At 46.4% G+C, this 24,574-nt stretch overlaps 1 protein-coding gene across 1 annotated transcript; it reads right to left on the reverse strand.

Moving 5' to 3' along the window:
• Positions 1-7,909: 7,909 nt before the first annotated feature.
• On the reverse strand, positions 7,910-22,545 carry LOC109145238. Its single transcript, XM_039571179.1, has 3 exons — positions 20,207-22,545; positions 18,297-18,410; positions 7,910-9,351 (listed from the first exon to the last, which is right to left on the reverse strand). Exon 1 carries the CDS (start codon positions 22,540-22,542, stop codon positions 21,580-21,582), a length of 963 nt encoding a protein of 320 aa, XP_039427113.1. The 5' UTR covers positions 22,543-22,545; the 3' UTR covers positions 7,910-9,351; positions 18,297-18,410; positions 20,207-21,579.
• Between the last annotated feature and the right edge of the window lie 2,029 nt (positions 22,546-24,574).

A 24,574-nucleotide genomic window follows, 5' to 3' on the forward strand; every position in this document is an offset into this window, starting at 1 on the left:
AGTTTCAGCCTCCAGCAGGTGTGAGTAACTCTGTGTTTCTGAACAATTTAGGCTACTCAGGAAAAGGTTCCCCATGTTTAAGTTGCTGGAGTCATTAATGGAGCATTACAGGCCGGGTATAAGGCAGGCAGCAGCTACTGTGTAGCAGCAGGTGGAGCCATGATCAGCAGGTGTAGCACAGCCCTTGTTGAAACCAAGCAAGAGACTTCTGTAAGAGATCCATGGGGAGCAGAAATCTTATGGCAGTACACAACGGGAACTCTCTTAACTTGGTTATTTTTAAATACTGACTTAAAGAAAAAACACTGCAAAGCTAAATAGAACTGTCATTCCCTTGGTGAAGCATTTGCAACTAACTGGATTGTTTCTGCTTATAAAACTAAAGTGCTCAGAAGTTACCTAAAGGCTATTGCAGTGCAGTAATTCATACTCCTTCATTTTTCTTTGCAGATACTGTAACCACTGAGGTTGGGCTTCCTAGGGAAGTGTGGAGACTGAAGAGGCACAGACTCTGCTGGGTGTTGCAAGCAAAGCCAGTTTATTGTACAAGTTACCAGCATTTTATAGTTTACTACTTCTGGGTAGATCCATACGCTCAAGCCCTGTCGCAGTGACCGCTACTGACCACAGCCCAGGCTAGCTCCAGCGGTGTGCGGCCGGAGTGGGGAGCAGCTGGAGGCACAGAGCTTTAAAGCTGCTCCTATGAAGCCTCTGCTCTACCCTGGGGAGTGAAGGCTCCAGGCACTGTAGCAGTCAGCAGCCCTCGAGGAAGGGAAAGATAAAAAGCAGCAGGGAGGCTTGCCACTGGATATAATCCAACATTTATTGAAAGAGATCCACGGTGAAGAAGCAACAGTTGCAGGGTGATCACGCCTTATAAAGGGGGATTCAACAGGGGGAGTAACCCGACTAGGGACCAATAGGAGGATTAGGAGGGACGGGCACCAGAGGGGAGGACCTACACCTGGTCCAATGGTCTTGGTGGGAGGAGGGAGAGGGGTCACATGCCGCAGTGGGACATTGAGGTTTAGGGGATTTCGAGGAGGGGAGGTATCCGAGGGGACAGGGTCTCGGGGGATTGATGGGAACCATATAAGGGTAATTAAGGAGGGCTTGGGTGACGGGCACAGAACAATCCAGAACTCTGAGAGGGGTTTGGGCGATTGGCAGGGAAGGTGCCAGAACAAAGGGGGGGATAACCATTGGGAACACCGGGGGGAGCGACTTGCATCTGGGGCAAACCAACTGGGAGTGGAAGTGGGGGAGATAGGGATGAACCATTGGGGTACAAAGAACATACAAAAATACAATAAAACATTGCACCACAACAAAGCTGTTGGATACAATATTGCTGCTAGCAAGAATTTTCTTGCTTCTTTCTAAGCCCATGGGATACTTTTCTCTCTCATGAAGAGATTAGCAGAAGTTCTGTAAGCCATAAACACCTGCGACCTTGTAGAACTATGTTTATGGTACAGTAGAAAAATATTTTGACAATGGATGTTTAGGATTTCTAACCAATCCACCCAGGGGGTGGCTGATCCTTTGTCCAATTAGATTATGAAGAAAAAAGTCCATAAAAGAGTTTGTAAAATAATTAAATAGATCAATCTTGCTGCACAATTCCTGCCTGTTGGATCTTCTCTCCTCCCTACGGCTGCGGGATACAGTAATAAAGCCCCCCTGCCCCATTCCCATAGCAACACTATCAAGTCCTTGCAGATTCCCTCTTGTGACAGCGGTGTCCTGGCTAATCATCCTTTTGCACCAGAGGCTCAGGTCATGGTGTCCTGTTTGTCCCATGGTTTGCCTCTTGTTCTTGCCTTGGGTTTTGTTTCATCTCTGCTTCTTTTTCTTGCCTTGAGTTTTTATCTGTCTCATGGCTTTCATGGCACCAGGGCTAGAAGGTCTGCACAACTATCAGCTTTCATCGCTCTCTGGCTCCTATCAATTCCCCTTCTCTATTCAACAGTCATTATTTACTTTATTTATTAATCAATCTCTGAATACATTCAGTCAAGCAAGGCAAGCATATCACTATGATTAACAGCACTCCTAATATAAACATTCCCATCTTAACTAAATTTTTGATCCATCCAGTGACCCCCACAGTCTCCAAAAAGGCTATTAAACCTATCAGCACTATCTTCTACTCTTAATTTGGCTACACTATCTTGTAAAGCTTTAATACTTGCGCAAATAGATTGTGAGTGATCAGAAGGGTTCATACAGCACGTTCCATCAAAATCTTAACATCCATGTCTGTGCGCTAGAAGCAAGAAATCAATAGCAGCTCTATTTTGCAATGTAGTATGCCTAATTGAATCAACATCGGTTAACAATCCTGTTAAAGCAAGCAAAGTAGCATTAGTTTGTCGAGTTAGTCAGCAGCCTAGCTTGTTTAACAATCCCAGTGCATTTCCAGCCACTATTCCTGGAGCAAAAAAGGAGGCTTCCCAACGTCTTTGTAGTGACCAAAAGTTGAGATTATAATCACAATCGGGGCAAATGCATGAGTACTGTGCTTTTCTATGTTGCAAAATCATGGATGTGTTAGGTGTTAACGGCGAGAATCGCCCCAAACTACAGGGTCCTTCCTTAATATGAGATGGAATAGCAGCCTAAGCTCTGTCTCCACAAATAAAAAACACTCCTGCTGGTAGTGATAATGGAGCATTAGTAGAGCAAGAGATAATATTAGTAGTGCAATTACAGCAAGCGCTTGCATTTCTAAATACAGGCTGGATCGGAGAAACATCCTATGCTTTAGATTGGTTGCTCCTGGAATAATTAACACAGAGGTCCATTTTTGTGGACCCCAAAGGCTCAAGAGTTGCATGAGGGAGATATGGGATCCATTTGTCGCAAGCATGATTCTCTGAATCAAGAATGTGAGGTTGAGAGGGATGTGGCCACTCATCTAAAGGTAAAACAACAAGGCAAGTAGAAAATGGATTTTCAGGAGAGACCGTGGCCAAGCATAAAGTATCCTGCCCTGTTAGATTGGCTAAAGTTATCCATACATTTGTTTTTGGCTGATTAACAGGCCAAGCAAAAGTAACAGAAAGAAGTATTAGTACTAAAAAAGCTTTTGCTAGCATAAAGCAAAAAGCATAAAGCAAGCTTTACTTTTTAACAAGAGTACTACTGGAATATTTGGCCACTGTAGTGGGCCATTTTTCAGCGAAGACTTCCAAGTGTTCAGGCAAGCAATAGCTGTGCCGGCACACTAGAATCTTTATCTGTATAGCACGATTCAAGGATATTAATCCTTTTGTGTATTCTGATCAGCTGGTTGTTTGATGAAGGGTCTGATGTTCTTGACTGGAACCCAGTGAGGACCGGTGTCTGTGGAAATACAAGCATAACCCATTCCTCATGTAATGAGGGGAAGTGGACCTATGATTTGCTCTCTTTCTGGGTCTTTTACAAGGACTTGTGCTTTCTGCCCTGTGTTTAATAAAGTTTCCTTAGAAATAGAAAAGTGTTTATTATAGGGGGAACCTTGGTATCATAGCGATTAAAAAAATTAAAAACATACAATGCCTTGTGTAGCCTTTCCATTGGTGTATATCCCTGCATTCCCCCCTTCTGTTGTGCTAAAAGATGCGTAAGTGTTGAATGAGCACATTCAATAATTGCTTGTCCTGTGGGAGAGTGAGGGATGCCCGTAATACGAGATTTTCCCCATAAGGTGAAAAAGGAGGAAAGTCGTTGAGAAGTGTAAGCAGAACCATTATCAGTTTTAATCTGCTGGGGAATCCTCAAAGCTGCAAAAGCTGCCAAAAATGGCGACAAACATCTTTGTCAGTTTCTCTTGTATGACATGATGCAAACAATGCACCTGAAAAGGTGTCAACAGATGAGTGAATATGTTTGAGGCGGACAAATTCAGGATAGTAAGTGACATCCGTTTGCCATACCTGTAGGCTTTGTAGGCCACGTGGGTTAATTCCTGGTGAGCCTGTAACAAAATTATGATGCTGACAATCAGGGTAAGCAGCAATGATGTCTTTTGCTTGTTGGTGCTTTAAAGCAAATGTGCGACAGAGGGCTGAAGCATTCTGGTGAAAAAGGAATGGCTAAGTTTGGCTTGGGCAAAATGATCGGGAAGTATCTGAACAGGAAAGGTAAGCAAATCAGCTTGTTGGTTTCCTTCTGCTATAAAACCAGGTAATGTTGTGTGAGAGTGAACATGCATAACAAAATGAGGATGTTTTCTGGTGTCTAAAAAGGAAATTATTGTTGCAACCACTGAAAAAGATCAACATTAGAAACTTTTCTCAAAACAGCAGCTTCAGGTCTTTCAACAATACCTGCAACATAAGCAGAATCTGTTATCAAATTTAAAGGCGCGGGCCATTTTTGAAAAGTACGAACAACTGCAGCTAATTCCACAATTTGTGAAGACCTAGAAACTACAGTCACATCGGAGGCCCATGTACCAGTCTTATCATCCCTCCAAAGTAAAACAGATTTGTGGGATTGTCCAGAGCCATCAGTTTGCTTTCACCTGAAGAGGTGTACAGTACACCTGGAACTGGCTGCCCCAGGTGGAAGCACAGTCCCATCATATGCCATGGACTGATCCAGACTGCACTGGAAAAGAGTGAGGCTTTGGAACATCTACAGTATAGAGATGACATCATCATATGGGGAAACAACAGCACGGGAAGTTTTCAAGAAAGGAGAGAAGATTATTCAGATTCTTATGAAAGCTGGTTTTGCCATTAAGCAAAGTGAGGTTAAGGGATGTGCTCAAGAAATTCAGTTTCTAGGAGTCCAGTGGCAAGATGGACGTCAACAGATCCTGACAGAGTTAATCAACACGATTAGCACTATGTCCCCACCTACCAACAGGAAGGAAACCCAGGACTTTTGGAGGATGCATATCCCAGAGTACAGCACGATTGTAAGCCCTCTTAATCTTATGACACAAAAGAGAAACAATTTCCAGGGGGGCCCTGAACAACAACAAGCATTTGAACAAATTAAGCAGGAGATTGCCCATGCAGTAGCCCTTGGGCTAGTCAGAATGGGGCAGGATGTGAAGAATGTGCTGTGTCTGTGGCAAAAGGGATCTGGAGAGACTTGAGGACGACTGCTCGGGTTCTGGAGTCGGGGATACAAAGGGTCTGAGGCCAGCTACACCCCAACTGAGAGATTCTTGCAGCTTGCGAAGGGCTTCGAGCTGCCTCAGAAGTAATTGGAACCAAAGCACAGCTGCTTCTGGCACCCCGACTGCCAGTGCTGGATTGGATGTTCAAGGGAAAGGTTCCTTCCGCGCATCATGCCACCAACACCACATGGAGCAAGTGGGTTTCTCTGATCACACAGAGAGCCTGGATAGGACATCCTAATCGCCCTGGGATTTTGGAAATATAACAAACTGGCCTGAAGGTGAGAGTTTTAGATTATCCTCTGAAGAAGAGGAGGAACAAGTTACATGTGCTGAGGAAGCCCCACCATATGACGAGCTACTGGAGAGTGAAAGAACATATGCCCTCTTCACTGATGGTTCCTGCTGAATTGTAGGTGCTAATCAGAAATGGAAAGCTGCAGTATGGAGCCCCATATGACGAGTTGCACAAGCTACCGAGGGACAAGGTGGATCGAGTCAGGTTGCAGAGCTTAAAGACGTGCAGCTGGCTTTGGATATTGCTGAACAAGAGAGGTGGCCAAGGCTCTATCTCTACACCGACTCGTGGATGGTAGCTAATGCTCTGTGGGGATGGCCGGATCGCTGGAGAAAGGCCAACTGGCAGCGCAGAGGGAAGCCTATCTGGGCCGCTGAGATTTGGCAGGACATCGCCGCCCGAGTAGAGAAGCTGACCGTGAAGGTTCAACATGTGGATGCGCACGTACCCAAGAGTCGGGCTAATGAAGAGCATCGCAACAACGAGCAGGTGGATCGAGCTGCCAAGGTGAAAGTATCAAAGGTGGGTCTGGACTGGCAGCACAAGGGAGAATTATTTCTAGCTCGTTGGGCCCATGATGCTTCTGGTCATCAGGGGAGAGATGCAACATACCGATGGGCTTGTGACTGAGGGGTGGACCTAACTATGGACAGCATCTCACAGGTCATCCACAGCTGCAAGATCTGCACTGCAATCAAACAGGCCAAGGGGGTGAAGCCTCTGTGGTACGGTGGACAATGGTCAAAGTACAGGTATGGGGAAGCCTGGCAAACTGACTACATCACCTGTCCTAGGTTACAATGTAAGATGTAACCAATAGTAAGTATTCTATTACCATCTTCACAAGGTGTTAAAGCAGGCAGGGCTGTGTTCATTATCTCCTACCATGATTCACCCCTGATAACTCCCTCCTGGAATATCTCTGTTAATGGGCCATCAAGCACCCACTGTATGACTCATAGAATTACATCAGCCCATTGTGAGGTGCTCCTCCCAGGGAGGAGGAGCCAAGCATTCCAACCTGGATATAGTCTGGGGTTTGGAACAGCACAAGCAGCCCTTGTCTACTGGATTCCCAGAGGACAAGAGCTACCACTGGACTTTCAGATGAAGAAGTAATTGGAACCAAAGTACAGCACAGGTGATCTACAGGATCACCACTTCAACAGGACCACTGCATCTGGACTGCTACCACCACCCTGACTAACAGGGTGTCAGGTTGTATCCTGATTCTGTCAATGTTCTTGTACTATTGCATTGATTTTAATTTTCCTATTAAATTATGATTTTGACTTGTGATCTCCCACTGGTTTGTTTTCAAACTAGTGCATATTTTGGCACCCAATGTGAGGCTCGCCCTGAGACAGAGTCAGAATTACAATTTTGTTTTAACAGAAACCTATTCACCATGGTGCTCAGCTTGTTTATATGTGTACTGTACCTTGTTCTCTATATTTTTCCTCACATGGGGAGCTACCTGCCTGTTGTATTGCTCCTGTGGCAACCAGGGAATGGTATGAGAATTGCTTTATTGCTTTATTATGTTTATTGCATAATAACCTCAGGCAATGAATGCTATTTGGAATATATACTCAATTTTGTTTTCCTGCCCTAGTCTGGGCTGCTATCTCTGGGACATCCACAACAATCACACCCAGTCCCTGGTGGGAAGAGTAGAGAGTGGTTTCTTCCAGCCTTTTAGGCCAGGCACAGCACTTTTTGAAAATATTCATTTTCCCCTGGATGTCAAGGATAGCACAATCTTGGTGTTAGTTTTGCTTTGTCTTCTCTTTGTGGTCTGCACTGTGTACACCATGCTCGGTGTCACTACAGTGCTTGGTATGGTACAGCGTCTTCAGGAGAAGGAGAAAAGAAGCAAAGCAACAGGCACCATGTCTATGCGAACCACCACTAAGCCAGAAGGACAACCCAAGCCTGTAGCAGTTGACCCCGTTCAGAAAAAGAGATCCAAGAGCAAATCAGTCTGCTTAGTGACCGATGAGGTGGTGGCTGGACCCTCGCACCCAGCAGAAGAGGCAGAGCCGGAGATCATCACTCGCTCTCTATCCCGGGTGAGCTGCGAGACCTGCGGAGGGAATTCACCTGCCAGGCGAACGAGTCTATCCTGACCTGGCTGCTCCGCATCTGAGATGCTGCAGCCAATGACACCATTCTGGACGGAAGTGAGGCCAGGCAACTGGGATTGCTGTCCCAAGATGTTGTCATTGACCAGGGGATCAGGAGAAGCCAGGAAACTCTCAGCCTCTGGCGGCAACTGCTGGCAAGTGTAAGGGACAGGTACCTTTGTAAAGAAGATCTCCAGGTGCACCAAGGAAAATGGAGAACAATGGAACAAGGTATTGGATGCTTAAGGAGATTGGGGCTGTGCTGGAGATCATTTTCTCAGAAGACGAGAGATTTTGTAAGAGCCCAGATAGTGTCCAGTGCACATCACAGATGTGGTTGGGATTCGCACAGCTTGTGATGCCTTATGGCACTACCTAAAAACAGAGGCCAGACAAAATTAAGAGAATAAAAGTGGTTTTATTTATTGAAGGGCCTTCAGGTACATTTAGGGCAGATGAAGCTCCCCCAGGGGCTACACCCAAAAATGGGCAATGGGTCATGGGTGTAGGAGAAAAAGAATGGGCTGCAGGCAGCCTCGACCTTGAAGAGTTACAGCTATGCTGAACCACGTGTTTCTACTAAAGACCAGACACTGGCTGACCCTCTGGCAGGTAACTTATAAGAAATAGGAGAGCACCCCAGAGGAGGACTACTAAGAAAGCAAGCAGGACTGAAGCAGCTTTAGGTGATAGCAGTCTTCTTTGTAGCTCTGGACCGAGAGTCGGTTTTTTGTTTACCGTCAATTTAGGGCAGACGAAGCTCCCACCCAGGGGCTACACCCAAAAATGGACAACAGGTCACAGGTTTTCATACTTTTATAAGTTTTGTCCATTTGCATATTGGGGGTTATCTTCCAATTACAGCTTCAGGTAATGAAGTCATTCATCCCAAGTTTGCTCCCCCCCAACTCACTTTTGTTTACATTTCTTGGGGTCTGAGACAGTAAGGTGTCCTTGATTCCCAGGCCTAGAGAGGAATTGTTTTGTCTGACCAAAACAGGAGAACAGCAGCTAACAGGCTATGTGGAGTTTAGAGTTATACACTAAAGAATTGCAGGATTACAAATACATGAAAAATATAAAAACTAAAATCCTAAGGTTTAATTCCCCCCTTTTAGAGACCTGACAAGACCTCTACCTTGTCAAGTCCCTATTTTAAATATCTACCAACGGGATATATCTAACAACAGTATATATCTAACAATGGTAATGTTTTGCACAGCTGGCTATCATGCAAAAAAGAGTTGTGATTACAACTATTATGATCAGTTCTTTAATCCAGGGCCAGTTTGGTACCCATGAAGTGAGGGTGTGGAAGATACAATCGAAGTTCAATGTGTTATCTTTGAATGCTATCTAATGTAGGATCTGAGTTTGTTCCCAAATTGTAGACAAATCTTTGCTGATCCTTCCACTTTGATCTACATGTCAATTGTTGGCATTTGAATACAAATCCATCAGTTTTCTTATGAAGAGCTTTGGATAAACTTTGGACTGGAATAATTTGTAAATTTTGGTTCCAAACCTGAGTCATGGTTACCAACTGTATAGATAACAAGGACAGAAGAAGAACCATTTATGCCACATCATCCTCATTTGTATCAGTCTCTGTTTTCCCAGTTGTTTCAGGAGCAGAGACGTTCTTAACTCTGGAGTAGTGGATCCAGGGTCCTTTGCCAGCGACTTTGACTGCGGTGAGGGCAGTCAGCAGAATGGTCCTCTCCACTTGGCCTGTAGAGGATCACTGTCCCACCACTTCACATAGACCCAATCTCCAGGTTGGAAGGGATGTGCAGGTGTGTCCAGTCCTATGGGTATGGATAACACAATGTAATTCTGGAGTTACTGCAAAGTGGAACCTAAAGCCATTAGATGTGGGTGAGGGTCCGTAGTGATGTAGAGTCCCCAGGCAGGTGCAAAGGAGAGCTGCTTTATTGCAAAAACCTGGCCTTTTAAAGAAGTTAGCCGGTTATCAGTTACACAGTTTTAAAGCATAACAAACATAATTCAACCAACCACCATACACCACGATGTGTACACATGATGATTATATAACATGTTTTTCTACCCCTAATTCAGCTGTGGTTCTTTCCCACGGTTCTTTTCTACTTAGCCGAAGTAACAGGCCTGAGCCATGACTTTACAAAGCCTTCCCTTTATAAAAGCTTTACTTATCAGTAACATTTCCCCCTTCTTTGTTTATGTGTTGCACAGCTAAAACTGCACCGGTAAAGCCATTATCTTATTAAGGCTACTATTGAACATTTGTTGCACACAAGATAAAATACATGGGATACCTATCACAATCATTAAGAACATACCAAGGATAACTATGCCATACATTACTAAATGTTTAAGCCATGCCCCAAAGCCAAGGTTGTCGAGCCATGAAGACACCCCCAACCAATCACCCTCATCATGTTGCTGTAGCTGTTTAGTGAGCTGCTTAAGATTACTGATACTCTTGTGAATGGAATCTGAATGATGAATTAAGTTCATGCAACACATGCTGTCAAAATCTTTGCACCCACGGCCTTGAGCCGACAGCAAGACGTCAACGGCTGCCCTGTTTTGCAGTGTTGCATGTCACACTGATTTAACATCAATTAGCATTGCTGAAAGAGCGGCACTAGTGGCATTAGCTTCCTTTGCAAGCCATCCTTTGAGCTTGTTTAAAGAAGCCAAAGCATGAGCAGTACCAATTGCTGGTATTAAACTGGCAGAGATGCGGTCTGCAGTGTTCCAGGAGGTTACTGTTGGATCGCACTTCTCGTTAAGAACCTGAGTGCTGTGTCTAACATGACGCTGTGCTGCAACAATTAGAGCAGTCTGATTTGGATGAAACAAGGTTAGTTGGCCAATCGTGCAAGGTCCACCAACAGCTTTGCCTGGTATACTTTTCCAGACATGCTCCCCACATATTAAGAACAAGTCTGAGGGGAGAGCAATAGTGCTGATGCTGGATGTCCGTTGACTTTCCAAGGTCCAATTACACCACAAGGAAGTGTTACTGAAAATACCTTTAGGAGACACATCAAAATTAACACTGTTCACATAACCGTCAAACGTATCATCAATGTAAGCATAGCGAAGCGCGCCAGGTCCCTAGCATTATCTAGTTCCTGTGGCTGCGAGGGCAAAGCTGGAAAGTCATGCATCCTTCTTAGATCTTTGTACCATGTCTCATCCCATCCTACGTTCTTTCTCCAGGTGTCCTGCCACCACCACCTGGGCTGCAATATACCTGGGGCCATGCAGTTTTACTGCATGCTTTCATTGTACAGCTTACCAAAATGCTTCTTGCCAATGGGTACCCCTTTGCCAAGCACGTGTCAAAGGGATCACTAGGGGTTGTCGTAGAGATGCACATAGTATCGGTGTGCATAGCATTAGCAAGAGTGATCCATACATTTGCGCTGTCCAGTGTCAGGGGTAAGACACTTGCAGGGTCTTCACTAATCAGGATGATGCAACAAATGGTCGCACACCCCATGAAGGAACCCATTTCTCGTGGTGACCTGTGGAGACACAAGCATAACCCCTTCCCCACGCCAGCAAGTCTAAAGGTCCTGCCCACGGCTGTGTTACTGGTCCTTTACCATCGCCTGGGATGAGCATTTGTATGTAAAGAATATTGCCTTTCACATGCTGTTTGGCCAGCTTCAACTCGATTCAGGAAATTGAGAACATATAGGGCTTTTGCTAATCTATCATGTGGGCACTCCAACTCCCCCTTCTTTTGTTTTTCAAGCATATTTTTCAGTGTTCTGTGAGTACGTTCAACAATTGCCTGACCAGTGGGAGAGTGAGGGATACCGGTGTTGTGGGAGATACCCCATTGCTGTAAGAACTGGCGAGTCCATTCAGAAGCATAAGCAGGGCCACTGTCTGTCTTTATAGTGTCTGGGAGGCCCAAAGTAGCAAAGCATGTGAACCAGTGCCGAGTAACATCACAAGCCTTTTCTCCTGAGTGTGCAGTTGCCATTAAAAAATGTGAGAAAGTGTCAACAGTTACATGAACATATTTTAAACGACTGAATTCTGGAACAAACATCAGTTTGCCAGACAGAATTGGCAGTCAGGCCTTGAGGATTGACACCCTCTGCCAAAGGAGCAGGAGCAATTCCACGGCAAGAGGGACACAAAAGCAGAATGTCATGAGCTTGCAAGGAGGTTAATTGAAATTGCTTTCATAAAGAGTGTGCACTCTGATGAAAGAAGTCATGAAATAGCTTAGCCTGAGCAAACTTATTAGGCACAACATTTGGCATGACAGTGAGGTCCACACGATTATTACCTTCCATGATAGGTCCAGGTAAACCTGTGTGAGAACGGACATGTAGCATATAAAAGCTGTTGTTAATTGTTGTTAAGCATATGAAAGTCAGTTGTTAATTAAAAGCCACAGTGTACTCAACTATGTAAATAAATGTGGGTTATGAACATATTGCAAATACGAAGATTCCAGATGAAAAACTACATTAGCAGCATATGCAGAATCAGTTACAGTATTGAGCGGTTCCTGTGAAAACAATTGAAAAGCGTAGCGGATAGTGGCTAACTCTTAAGATTTGCACTGAAGCATTGTGCACTGTCAGAACCCTTTTATGCCATTGGACAGAGTCACCCTTACACCATACTACTGCAGCTTTGCTGGTTCTGCTGGATGCATCTGTAAAAACAGTCATTCTGTCAATGGGAGTTATACTGCAATGGCGTTTTGCATGTAAAGGGAGGCTACCCACCTCCATCCACAGGCGATGTGAAGGGTAGTGGATAGACAATTGTCCTGAGAAGTCTGCAAGTGCAATCTGAAAGTTAGTGTCCTCTGACAACGACCATGACAAGTCATCTTTGTTCTCAGGCACATAGATTACAGGTGGATCCTGGTCATTGAGTGTCGCTTGAGACAGACACGACATACACACACACACACCAACAGCTCCAAGCAAAAAGCCCACTTTAATACTATACAGCTTCTTTTATACAGTTTCTTAGCATTTGTGTTACATGTTCATTGGCAATTAGCTTACTACAATACAATATTATTGGTTGCCTATAGCGTGCACACACTCTTGCTACATATCAGCCAGTATCCCCCCTTCTGCAGCTGCCACATCCTCTTTCTGTTGTTTTTGCTTCTTGCTTCTGTTGATGTTGCTGTTCTAAGGGGTACAAACTGATTGTGTCAAGGTCGATGCCTGTGAGGCCTTCAGGCCAGCTGTTGGTTCCCACAATTGAGCATCTGCAGCTATCGTGGCCTTTCATGATTAGCTGCACAAACATGTCATTGATAGTCCATACAGTCTTTGTCGCTGTATGAGGTAAAAATAGCTACTCTAGTACATGCAAGGAATCACTGTCATCAGCAAACCACTGATAAAAGACTGTACAGAAATCACAAAGGTTGAAATTTACTAGCCACTATAGCAAGAGAATTGGGTTTATCTGGGTCCCATCTCCAGCCCTGACACTTCTCCAGTGCCTGAGCACAATGGTGAAGGGCCTTCTTAGCCTCTGGAGTTAGCTGTTGGGAAGAGTTGAGATCAGGGTTACCTTTGAGCAAAGCAAACAGGGCGTGCAAAAACTCTGTGGATAAACCTAGAATAGGACATAATCAGTTCAAGGAACCTAACAATTTCTGCAAATCCTTTAAGGTCAAGTTGTCCTTGAGTTTTACAGGCTGAGGGCAGATAGTCTGCTGAGTAATTTTCCACCCTAGGTAATGCCATGGGGCCTGCTACTGTACTTTCTCAGGTGCAACGACTAATCCAGCTGCTTGAACTGCCTGAATGACAGCCACCTGTATGGAACACAAAACAGAATGGTTTTTGGCTGCAAGTAAAATATCCATGTAGTGATATACGGTTGCCTCAGGAAATTGGTGGTACGCAGGTTGCAGAGTAAGGTCCACCACTCTGGCATATAGTTGGGCTGTTGCACATGCCTTGTGGCAAAACTGTCCAGTGATACCTTTTCATTGGCTCTGCATGGTTTAGGGTGGGCACTGAAAAGGCAAAACAAGGTGAATCATCAGGGTGCAAGGGAATTGTAAAAAAGCAGTCTTTTAAGTCTATGGCTATGAGGGGCCAATCGAGAGGTATCATCTCTGGAGAGGGAAGTCCAGGTTGGCTCAATGACCACATTCACCGCCCGCAAGTCATGCAACAGTCTCCATTTACCACTTTGCTTGGGTATGCAGAATACAGGAGTGTTCCAAGGGCTGGAAGATGGCTGTATGTGCCCAAGAGATAGCTGTTCATCTACGAGTCACTGTAGGTTTTGTAGCTGTTCCTGATGTAGGGGCCATTGAGAGACCCAGACGGGTCATCTGTCCTCCACGTGAGCTTACATATGTTCAGTATTTGTGTTTAGAATGGCTGTTCAATGGCCCCTATGAAAAAGAGTGTGACGTGAATCAGGGTCTATGCTCACAGTGGTTCCAAACTGTCCGCGAACATCCTGTCCCCATAATGTACATAGTACTGGAGCAATGAATGATGTGATGCCGGCAGTTTTCCCATTGGGACTGAGAACAAGGCAAAGGTGGGCACTTTGCCGAGGGCATTGAAGCCCTCCTACCCCAGCCAGAGTCAAGGCGGGGTCAACCACAGGCGAGTCATTGGGTCAGTCACTGCTCTTGATAATGGAAACATCAGCCCCGGTATCAACAAGGCCTTTGAATTCCTTACCATTTATAGTGCAGACCATGGTCAGCTGAGCTGCTGTGATAGTGCTTGCCCAAAAAATTTGAGGCTGGCCAGTGCTGCCGAATCCAGCAGTGCCACGCTTACCTTTTCTGCCTAGGGTTGTGCTGCAAAATGGAACAAGCTGTTCCAGATGCTGGCCAGCAGGCATAAAGGAAGGTGCACGGGTGTCCAGAGCATAATCCATATTTCACCCTCAAAGTTGGAGTCGATGACACCAGGTAACACAAAAAGTCCTAGTTTAGTGGTGGAAGAACATCTGATCAGCAAAGCATGCATATTATTGCCAATAGGTCCCCATACCCCCGTAGGGACTAAATGAACCGAGGTGGTCTCCAGAGGCACTGGCTGGCTGATGGCCAGGTCCAATCCAGCACTTCTGGAGGTTGTGGGGACGAGCTGGCTTGCCAGATGCTGTGCTTCACATTTGTTTGATTCTGTGGGGGCCGTGAGCATGCCCCCATGGTCAGTTTCCCAAAATTGCGGGCTTACTTTTGTGGTACTGTAAGGTGATTGATTGCATACAAAGCTTTTGCTAGTCGGCTTCAGTAACCAAATTCAAAGGTTCCTGTGAGAATTGTTGAAAGCCATGGTAACAGCTCTTAATTCAACTAACTTAGCAGAGTCTGACTTGGATTGGTGTGTTAGTCAACCACCACAAAGGCAGTGTAGGATACTGTGCGCCCTTACGCACAGTGACCCCTGCTAAAAATTTGTCCCAATCTGTACGCCCCAAGCTGCCAACATGTCCTCTCCCCAAAGGTTAAGGGAAGTGGTACTAACATAAGGCCTAATCGTAGCTGTGTGCCCCTCTGAGTCCTTCACCACCACAGGCCGTTCGCTTAAATAGCTCTGTGTGGTTCCTCCTACTCCTGCGATGGCCGATCCCACTGGGGGTAAAGGCCATGAGGGAGGCCATGCAGAGAAGGAGATGATAGTTACATCAGCACCAGTATCAATCAAACCTCGAAGCTGAATCCAGGGTGGACGGGCGTTCGGCAGGATCAGGGTACATGTCATCTCTGGCCTTTGGTCAGAGATGTCTGCAGTCCAGAAGGCCTGCGAAAGTCCTGTAGATCCACTGCTGTTATCTTTGTTTGTTCTATCCTGGGGACACAAGACTTAAAACGCACTAATTTAGCAAGGCAGGTCTTTTCAGGAATAGTTACAGGGGGTTTTTGCGTGGAGACCATAGCGCAAATCTGACCTTTAAAGTCAGCATCAATAACTCCTGAGTGCACTAAGATTCCTTGATGGGCAACGTCAGGTTTTCCCACCAGCATTGCACTGGATCCCTGGGCTAAGGGTCCATATGCATCCAAGGGAACCTTATAAATACCGCTAGAGTCTAAGATGACTGCAGCTGCGGTGTGGACGTCAAACCCGTCTGATCCCTGGGTGCTGTCTGATCCCTGGGTGGCTGGGTAGGCCTGTGCCTGTACCTGTGCCACTCTCTGGGGGAGCGACTGCATCGGAGAGCAATTCCCGCTCCTTTCACCCCGGCGGAAGTATCCCGACAACGGCTGACCATCAGCATGAGTCAGGGATCTACAATAGTCTGAGCAATGCCCTGGCCTGCCACACCTCTTGCACTGGGGGATCGGTGTGTTCTCTTTTTGGCTTGGCTTAGGCCGCTTCCGTTTCTTCACCTGTTTTGGTTGCTTTGGTTCACGACCAGAAGATGCGCGAACAGGCTGCAGGAACCCAGCCAAAGCAGACCTTTTCTGGCTCCCAGATCCCACCTTAGCGCAGGCTTCAACCATGTCTGTTACCTCAGGATCCCCTGGTAAGGCATCTATGATTTTTCTGCACTCCTCGTTTGCATTATCTCTCACTAACTGCCTTAACAACAACTGTCTTAACCCATCATCCTCAACCTGCTTCTCGAGAGAGGCAGCAACTTTCTCTACAAAAGAAAGGAATGACTCTGATTTCCCTTGAACTATTTCAGTATATCGCTTTCTGGGTGCTGACAACTCTATGGTTTTCAACAGGGCAGCCATGCCGACCTGTTGAGCTTGCTGCAGGATGCTAGAGGACAAGGTACCCTGTAGACTGGGATCAGAGAAGGGACCAGTCCCCATCAAAGCATCCATTCCTGCTGTCCGTCTAGGATCGGCAGCAGGGAGCTGCATATTCCCTAATGCAGCCTTGTTGGCCAGCTTTCTCCAGGTTTTCTCAAAAACTGTAAATTGTACAGGTTGAAATAGAATTTTACCTAAGTGTCTGATATCAAATGGAGAAAGCAAATCTGTATTTATCACCCTTATTATCTGCATAACCTCAGCAGAACCTAGCCCATATTGTGCCACCTTGGATTGCAGGTCCTGGGCAACTTTCCAAGCAATCACCTCATACTTATCACGCTTGCCTGAATTTGGGAGAGCCTTATACACTGAGGAAGCTTGGATCTCCCCTTTTGGGGAATCCTTACCATCCTGAACTTCTGGCACAGCCTGCGGATGAAGTGTAACAGCTTCCCGGTTACCCCCAGAATCCTCAAATCTATTTGGCATTCGAAGTGTTTCCAGTAACCTCCAGTCACCCTCCTCCAACGCTCTCATCTTAACTGACTCTAAGAAGCGACTGTGGTGGGTCGGACGCACTGTTACCGTGCAGTCCTGAAAAGTCCAGGGGCGAGACCGGCACAGCCTTTTACTTTGCCGCCCGGGTACAGTCGCCTGACGACCTGGGGCCAGAACCTCATCTGCCTCACTGCCTGATGATGAGTCATCAGGCAAAGGCAACTCTGAGGTGCTGGGAGTGAACAAAAATGGATGAGGAGGGGCACTTTGGCTAAGTTCGCTAGAGGCAAAACAGACAGTACCGACTACAGGTGGCTGCGCTGCAGTTTGGACAGCAGCTTCTTTACAGGAGGCCATCTCGGCCGGTCCCGACCGAACTGGTACTGGAGCTGCTGCCGCTGTCTCTGGGGCTGCAGCCGCGCCCGGCGCCGCCGCTGGCCCTTGCTCTGTGGCCGCGTTCAGCGCCACCGCCGCTTCCAGGTTTTCCTGCGGCAGCGCTACTTCCGGGTTTGGCACTGGCCGCACCGCTTCCTGGTTTGGAGCCGCGTCTCCTGTGGGCGGCGCGGGCAGTGCTGGCGGCGCGGGCTTGGCGCGCCCCGCACGGCAGGGTGGCTCTGGCATCCACAGCAGCCGCTCTAGCAAGCTGAGCAGGTCCTCCAGCCTTCGGGATATGTTCGGTAACTCTGTCAGCAAAGGCAGATGCTGTATTAAAAGGTTGATGGCTTGGTTCTGCAGCAGTGCAGAACAGTCCAGCGCCAAGGAGGGCAGCGGACCACACCCAGGCAGTCTCGGTGCAGTCTCGCCCAGCGCTACGCTGGCTAACAAGGGACATCCGGGCGATTTTGGCTCTGTTGGTGCATACACAACTGGGCTAGGAGCTGCTCTGGGGGTCCAATTTGCTAAGCCGCTAATTTGTGGCCCTGGATAAGCCGTGGCTGCCGCCGAGCTGAGCGGTAAGGCAGGCTGTACGCCCTCCCGCTGCCCTGACCCACCCACCTCTGCTGGCGCGGGGTCCCTGGGGGCCGCAGAGTCCTGCAACTGTGCAGGGCGAGGCGGCGCAGGCTCTGCCTGTGGAGCGGGGGGGGTTTTCCAGTTCCACCATCATTTGCCCCAGAAGCCCAGTCAGCGGGGTCCCCCTCGGACATTCCTCTGTCACTCATCACTGAAATAGACAATCCAGCTCTGCTGCTACAGTCAAGGTCTGTCAGCAGAAAAAATAACGAACGCCAGGTTTTGTATAATTCTAACGTTGCTGGGTCCCCAGTCGGGAGCTCATGTCGGACAGCACGGCCAAGTTCCTGCCATAAGGCAAAATCCAGGGCAGTGTCTCTGTCCATGGAAATCCCTTTTAAGGTAGCCCAATCTAATAACTCCCGAACTGAGTTTTCAGGAATGGAGGTGTGCAATATGCTAAACACACATTTCCAGACCAGTACCACAGCGTCGGTTTGTGAGCCGCTGTTCGCCATTTCTCAGTCCTGTTGGACTTCCTGGTCCCGGGGGGGAAGGGGAACAGCGTACCTCTGGAGGAATTCGGCTTGGCTGGCAGCAGCAGGACACGTCAGAGAGTGCAGATCACGTCGGGCAGCACCAAATATTACCGCAGGCCTGGTTCCTACGGTATATCACCGTGTCCTGCAGCCATAGGGAGGAGGAGGAGAGAAGATCCAGCAGGCAGGAATTGTGCAGCAAGATTGATTTATTTAATTATTTTACAAACTCTTTTATAGACTTTTTTCTTCATAGTCTAATTGGACAAAGGATCAGCCACCCCTTGGGGGTGGTTGGCTAAAATCCTAAAACATCCATTGTCAAAATATTTTTCTACTATACCATAAACAAGACTTTTCAAGGTTGCAGGTGGCTTTTTGTTTTTGCAGGTGGTGGTTGTTTACATAACTCTGCTACCTCTTCTGTGAGAGAGAAAAGTCTCTCACGGACTTAGAAAATAGCAAGAAAATCCTTGCTAGCAGCATTTTTGTATCTACACCTTTTTACAGTCATCATTGGCATTCTCATATGTGAGTTGTCACAACAGATTTTTCCGTGTGTCCTCATCATCAACCTGTCAGGGTAACGCAGCCTGCAGCCTGTCCATAAATGTCGTGTGTGATTCCGTGGGACCCTGTTGATTTCTAGTATAAGAAATGTTAGCGTTCTTGTCTGTCACTGGAATCCGCTGCCACGCCACAATAGAAAAGTGGATAATGAGGTCATAAGTGTCATGCAGATAGTCTGTCTGTGATCTGGCATGTGCAAACGCACCGTCACTGGTTAACTGAACAACAAGTACAGGAGGATTCCTTTGCTGCAGATGCCCTGCCTGAGCCATGCAGGACTCTCGGTAATCCGAGAACCAAACCATATACTGTGTCATAGTTAAGATCATTTTCATTATGTTCTTCCAATTAGCAGGAGTAAGAACATAGGCGGCACTTATGGTCTCTAAGAAAGCAATGAGATGTTCAGGACATACACCACTCTCCTGTGCTAGCCTCTGTAGTTCTCTCACAACAGAGTAATCTATGTCTTTGTAAGCTGCTGGTCAACCTTGTTCATAGACAACTCAGTATGCAGTAATAAATGAGGGGTCCCGGTCCTGGTTCCCTGTCGGTATAGTTGTACCACTTGAGCATTTAAGGGTGCCGGGTCTGCAGGACAGGGTGATTCAGGATAGCTATCCAAAGTAATTATCTCCCCAGGGCGTGCCATAGCCACGAAGCTGGCCAGCGGCTCCTGGCAAGTGCTAGGTGGGGGAGTCCTATCGCCTGGGGGCCCAAGAGGGAACAGGGGAGATGCAGCATTCCAGGAGCCCAGCAAGGGTGGAGGGCTACAAAGAGCCAGGGGGGGTATCCGTGCCCAAGGGGCCAGTACTGGCCAAGGGGGCTGCCATAAGTGAAGCAGCTGTGGGCAGACTTGTGTTGGGGGGGCAGGCAGTGAAGAAAGTACTGTGGGTGGAGTAGGCAGTGCAGAAGCAGCGGTTGTGGGAGCAGACCGTGGAGGAGCTGTAGCACTCAGGAGAGCCTCCGATGTGGGGGAGGCAGCATGCAAAGAGGCCTCACTGCAGGAAGGGCTGCCGGTAGAGCCGGAGGTCTGGGGGAGGCATCCTCCAAGGGCAGCTGAGAATGCGAATCTACGTATCTGTAAGAGTTGCTATAATAATTCCCCAGGTTGTGAAATGCCTGGACGCAGATGCATTGCCAGCACTTACAATTTCAAAAAGTTTGTGTCCTAGTGCCTGCCAGGCATCTAGCTGAAAAATACTGGCTGAGGGGAAGTCTTTTACATGCGTGGAAGTCCAATGCAGCAAAGCAAGTAATTTAGCATCAGGAATGTCTCTGTTCTGCTGTTGTAAAAGCTGCTGTAAATTGTCTAGGGTCTGCTTTTGCTTAACTGACAGCTTTGCCCCCATGATCTACCCCGCTGCTCACCTTAAAGTGATGAATGCGTGTGCTGAGATGTAGTAAGGTGAAGGTGAGGGTCACTTGGGGTGGCTGGGTCTGCTGCCTGAGTCCGCTGTCGGAATGTGCTGCCTTGGGCCGCTCCTGGGGTCCACGGGCTTCGGTCTCGGTCGTGGTATGCTCTTTGCTGTAGGTGGATCTTCTGTGTTTGGGCACCAGCTGTGGGTGAGGGTCCGTAGTGATGTAGAGTCCACAGGCAGGTGCAAAGGAGAGCTGCTTTATTGCAAAAACCCGTCCTTTTGAAGCTGTTAGCTGGTTATCAGTTACACAGTTTTAAAGCATAACAAACATAATTCAACCAACCACCATACACCATGATGTGTACACACGATGATTATATAACATGTTTTTCTACCCCTAATTCAGCTGTGGCTCTTTCCCACAGTTCTCTTCTACTTAGCCGAAGTAACAGGCCTGAGCCATGACTTTACAAAGCCTTCCCTTTATAAAAGCTTTACTTATGGGTACCAATTAGATATCTCTGTAAATCAAGTTTCCCCCTCATATGAATTTCTCCTGGAACATGCAGTATTTGATATGGCCTGCCATACAATATTTCATAGGGACTGATGTTATCCCTATGCCTCGGTTGCATGCGGATCCTCAGTAAAGCTATAGGCGAGGCCTGAACCCATGTCATGGATGTCTCTTGACAAATTTTGCTAATTTGTGTTTTAAGGGTTCTATTCATAAATTCAACTTTTCCACTTGCTTGGGGTCTGTAAGGTGTATGAAGATCCCAAGTAATTCCCAAATTCTGACTAACTTCTTTAATCACTGTTGCGACAAAATGTGGTCCTGTGTCTGATGAAAGGAACCCTGAAACTTGGAATTATATGATTGAGCAAAGCTTTCACCACCTCCTTGGCTCTGTTAATGCGACAGGGGTAAGCTTCAGGCCATCCACTGAAAGTGTCAACTAATACCAGTATGTATCTGTATCCCTCTTTGGATGGTAACTCGGCAAAATCTATTTGCCAGTAATGTCCAGGAAGATCCCCTGCCTTTGTTACTGCTAACACAACTCTTTTCCTTGTATCAGGATTGATTGTTTTTACAGCAGATTTCACATTTGCTTACTACAGATTGTACAGTATTAGTCACTCCCTTTCCTATGACTACCTTTTTGAGATGTTTCAAAAAATTTTCAACCCCAAAATGTGAGCTTTCATGGTCTCTTTGAGCTAGCTCCCAGAGGATCAGGGGTGGGACTACAACCTGGTTCGCTGCTGTAACAGCCCATCCATTTTCTATGATCTTAGCTTTAAGTAACTTAATTAACTTGTAGTCTGCCTGATCATACTTTGGAGTGAACCCTGACAGATCAATCTCTTTTAGTGGTATCACTGTGAGAATACCTTTTTCTGCGATTCCTCTTGCTGCTTCATTAGCAAAGTGATTTCCCAATTCTGGAGTGGTTTTCCCTTTTTGGTGACCCTACTGATGATAGCTACTTCTGTTGGTTTTCTGATGCTCTCCAAGAGGGCAAGGATCTGTTCAGCATGTTTGATTTCATTACCTTGAGTGTTCAACAGTCCTCTCTGCTTCCAGATGGCTCCATGAATGTGGACAACACTAAATGCATATTTAGAGTCAGTCCATGTATTTACCTTCTTTCCTTTGCTTGGGTCTAGGGCCCTGGCCAGTGCAATCAGTTCAGCTTTCTGCAATGACACATCTTCTGGCAGGGCCTTGGCCTCGATCATCTTGTCCTGGGTTGTTACTGCATAACCTGCCATTTGCTTACCTTTTCTAATGAAGCTGCTCTCATCCGTAAATAGCTCCCAATCTGGATTTTCTAAGAGCACGTCCTTCAGGTCTGGTCTGCTGGAATAGACCTCCTCGATTGTCTGCAAACAGTCATGCTCAGGCACATCGTCAGTTAAGGTGGAAGACAGAAACATGGCAGGGTTAACAACAGAAGTTGTTTTCAGGGTAACATCTTGTTCCAACAACAGTGATTGATATTCAAGCATCCGGTTGCTGGATAGCCAATGTCCTCCTTTTTGTTCAAGTACATCTGCTATGGTATGGGGTACATACACTACAATGTGTTGCCCAAGGGTGAGTTTTCGGGCCCCTTGAATCAAGATGACAGTAGCCGCCATGGCCTTCAAACACCCAGGCCACCCTTGGCTAACATTGTCTAGCTGTTTGGAAAAGTAGGCCACAGCCTTCCGTTGGTTTCCAAGGCGCTGCGCTAGTAGCCCCAAAGCAACATTTAGTCTCTCATATGTAAAGAGTTCAAAAGGTTCAGTTAAGTCTGGCAATCCCAATACTGGAGCTGACATTAGAGTGTGTTTCATCTATTTAAATGCAGTCTTTGTGCTCTCAGTCCACGTAATGATTCCCTTTTCGGCTGCTTTTAGTGCTCCATACAGGGGTTTTACCAGTACTCCATAATTTGCTATCCACAAATGACACCAACCTACCATTCCCAGGAAAGCTTGCATCTCTCTCATGGTGTGGGACTCTGGATGTCGGCAGATGGTGTCTTTCCATTCTTTGCTGAGCTGTCGATGTTCACAAAAGCTCTCAAGCCCCAGATAAACTACTGCTTCCTTGGTAATCTGTGCCTTATCTTTAGAAATTCTGTACCCACTTAGTCCCAAAAAGTTTAACAAGCTTACAGTGAGTTGGATGCAGTCACCTCGTGTTTTAGCTGCAATCAAGATAACATATGTTCTTCAACATATTGAAGAATAATTCCTCATGGCTCTTGTCTCCTCCAATCTTCCAATTCCTTTGCCAGCTGGTTTCCAAATATTGTTGGGCTATTCTTGAAACCCTGGGGTAGGACCGTCCAAGTAAGCTGGATTTTTCTTCCCTTTTCAGGATTTTCCCACTCAAAAGCAAAAAGCTCTTGGCTGTTTTTATGCACAGGAATGCAGAAAAAGGCATCCTTCAGGTCTGCGACAGTAAACCACCCTAATTCGTCTGTCAGTATGGTCAAAAGACTGTAGGGATTTGCTACCACTGGGTGTATGTCCTCTCTAATTCTGTTAATTGCTCTTAAATCTTGCACTAATTGATAACTCTTACCATCAGCTTTCTTTACGGAAAGGAAGGGCATGTTATACCTAGACTCACATTGCACTAATAACCCATGTTGGAGGAATCTTTCAATTACAGATGCCAATCCCCTACGACTTTCTAATTTCAAAGGGTATTGGTTTTGCCTTACCAGTATGGCTCCTGGTTTGAGTGTACTACTCACTGTTCTGACTGTTTGGATCTTCCTGGAACATCACTGGCTCACACTATTGGGTTGACAGCATTTTCAACTTCAATGGGGATTTCACCACATTTTTCCTGTATTAAAAGTGCAGCAACTTCGACAAATTTAGTCTCAGGAATTACCATTTGTACACCCCTTCCTTTTTAAATTTTAATTTCTGCTTCCAATTTCTCCAGTAAATCCCTCCCCAGCAATGGCTTGGGGGAGTTAGGCATATAGAGCAATTGGTGAGTTACCCAGTGCTTCCCCTGTTCAAATTTTTAAGGTTGGAAGAAAGGCCGTGTTTCACTTACCCCTGTAGCCCCAATGACACTTACAGCATCTTGACTCAGTTTCCCTTCTAAAGTATTTAACACTGAATATGCTGCTCCGGTATCTACCACAAATTCAATGTCATCTTTCCCCAGTTTAGCTATAACCAAAGGCTCTGCTGGGGGAGAGGCCTTTGGTCCCTGGCACTCTGAGTCTTGTCCCACAGTCAGTTGGGGAACTGGGGGTTTCTTCTTCAACATTGGACAGTCATTTTTCCAATGTCCCTTTTTCTTACAATAGGCACACTGATCTTTGTCCAGAGGGAAAGAAGTTCTCTTGGGTGACTTCTCCTGATTAACACTCTTACTAGGATGGTGTCCAGCTTTGTCACTTGAGTCTCTGTTTCAATACACCTTCCAGACTACCTCTAACAATTTACTCATGTCTTGAATCCTGTCTATCTTTTGCAGCTTTTTTCTTATATCATTTGTAGCTTGACCTATAAACAGGAGGGTTAGGTGAGACTTCCCTTCAGTTGAATCAGGATCTAGGGTTGAATATTTGATTGCAGCTTCTCTTAGCCTACTTAAAAAATCAGTGGGAGATTCATCTTGATTTTGCTTTATTATAACTTAGCCCAGTTTAGAGCTTTAGGAATTCCATATCTTAACCCATATACTATGAGATTCTGGTATCATTTTAGCCTTGCCATTTGGTCTGGCACATTAGGATCCCACCCTGGATTACCCAGTGGGAAGACTTCAGCAGCTGTGCCCTGAATGGATCCGCAGGCTATTTGTGCCTCTACAGAAGTTATAATAGCCTTATTAACCATCTCTGTTTCAGTG

The sequence above is a fragment of the Corvus cornix genome, chromosome 1A (genome assembly GCF_000738735.6).
Source record: "Corvus cornix cornix isolate S_Up_H32 chromosome 1A, ASM73873v5, whole genome shotgun sequence".
Classification (NCBI taxonomy): Eukaryota; Metazoa; Chordata; class Aves; order Passeriformes; family Corvidae; genus Corvus; species Corvus cornix.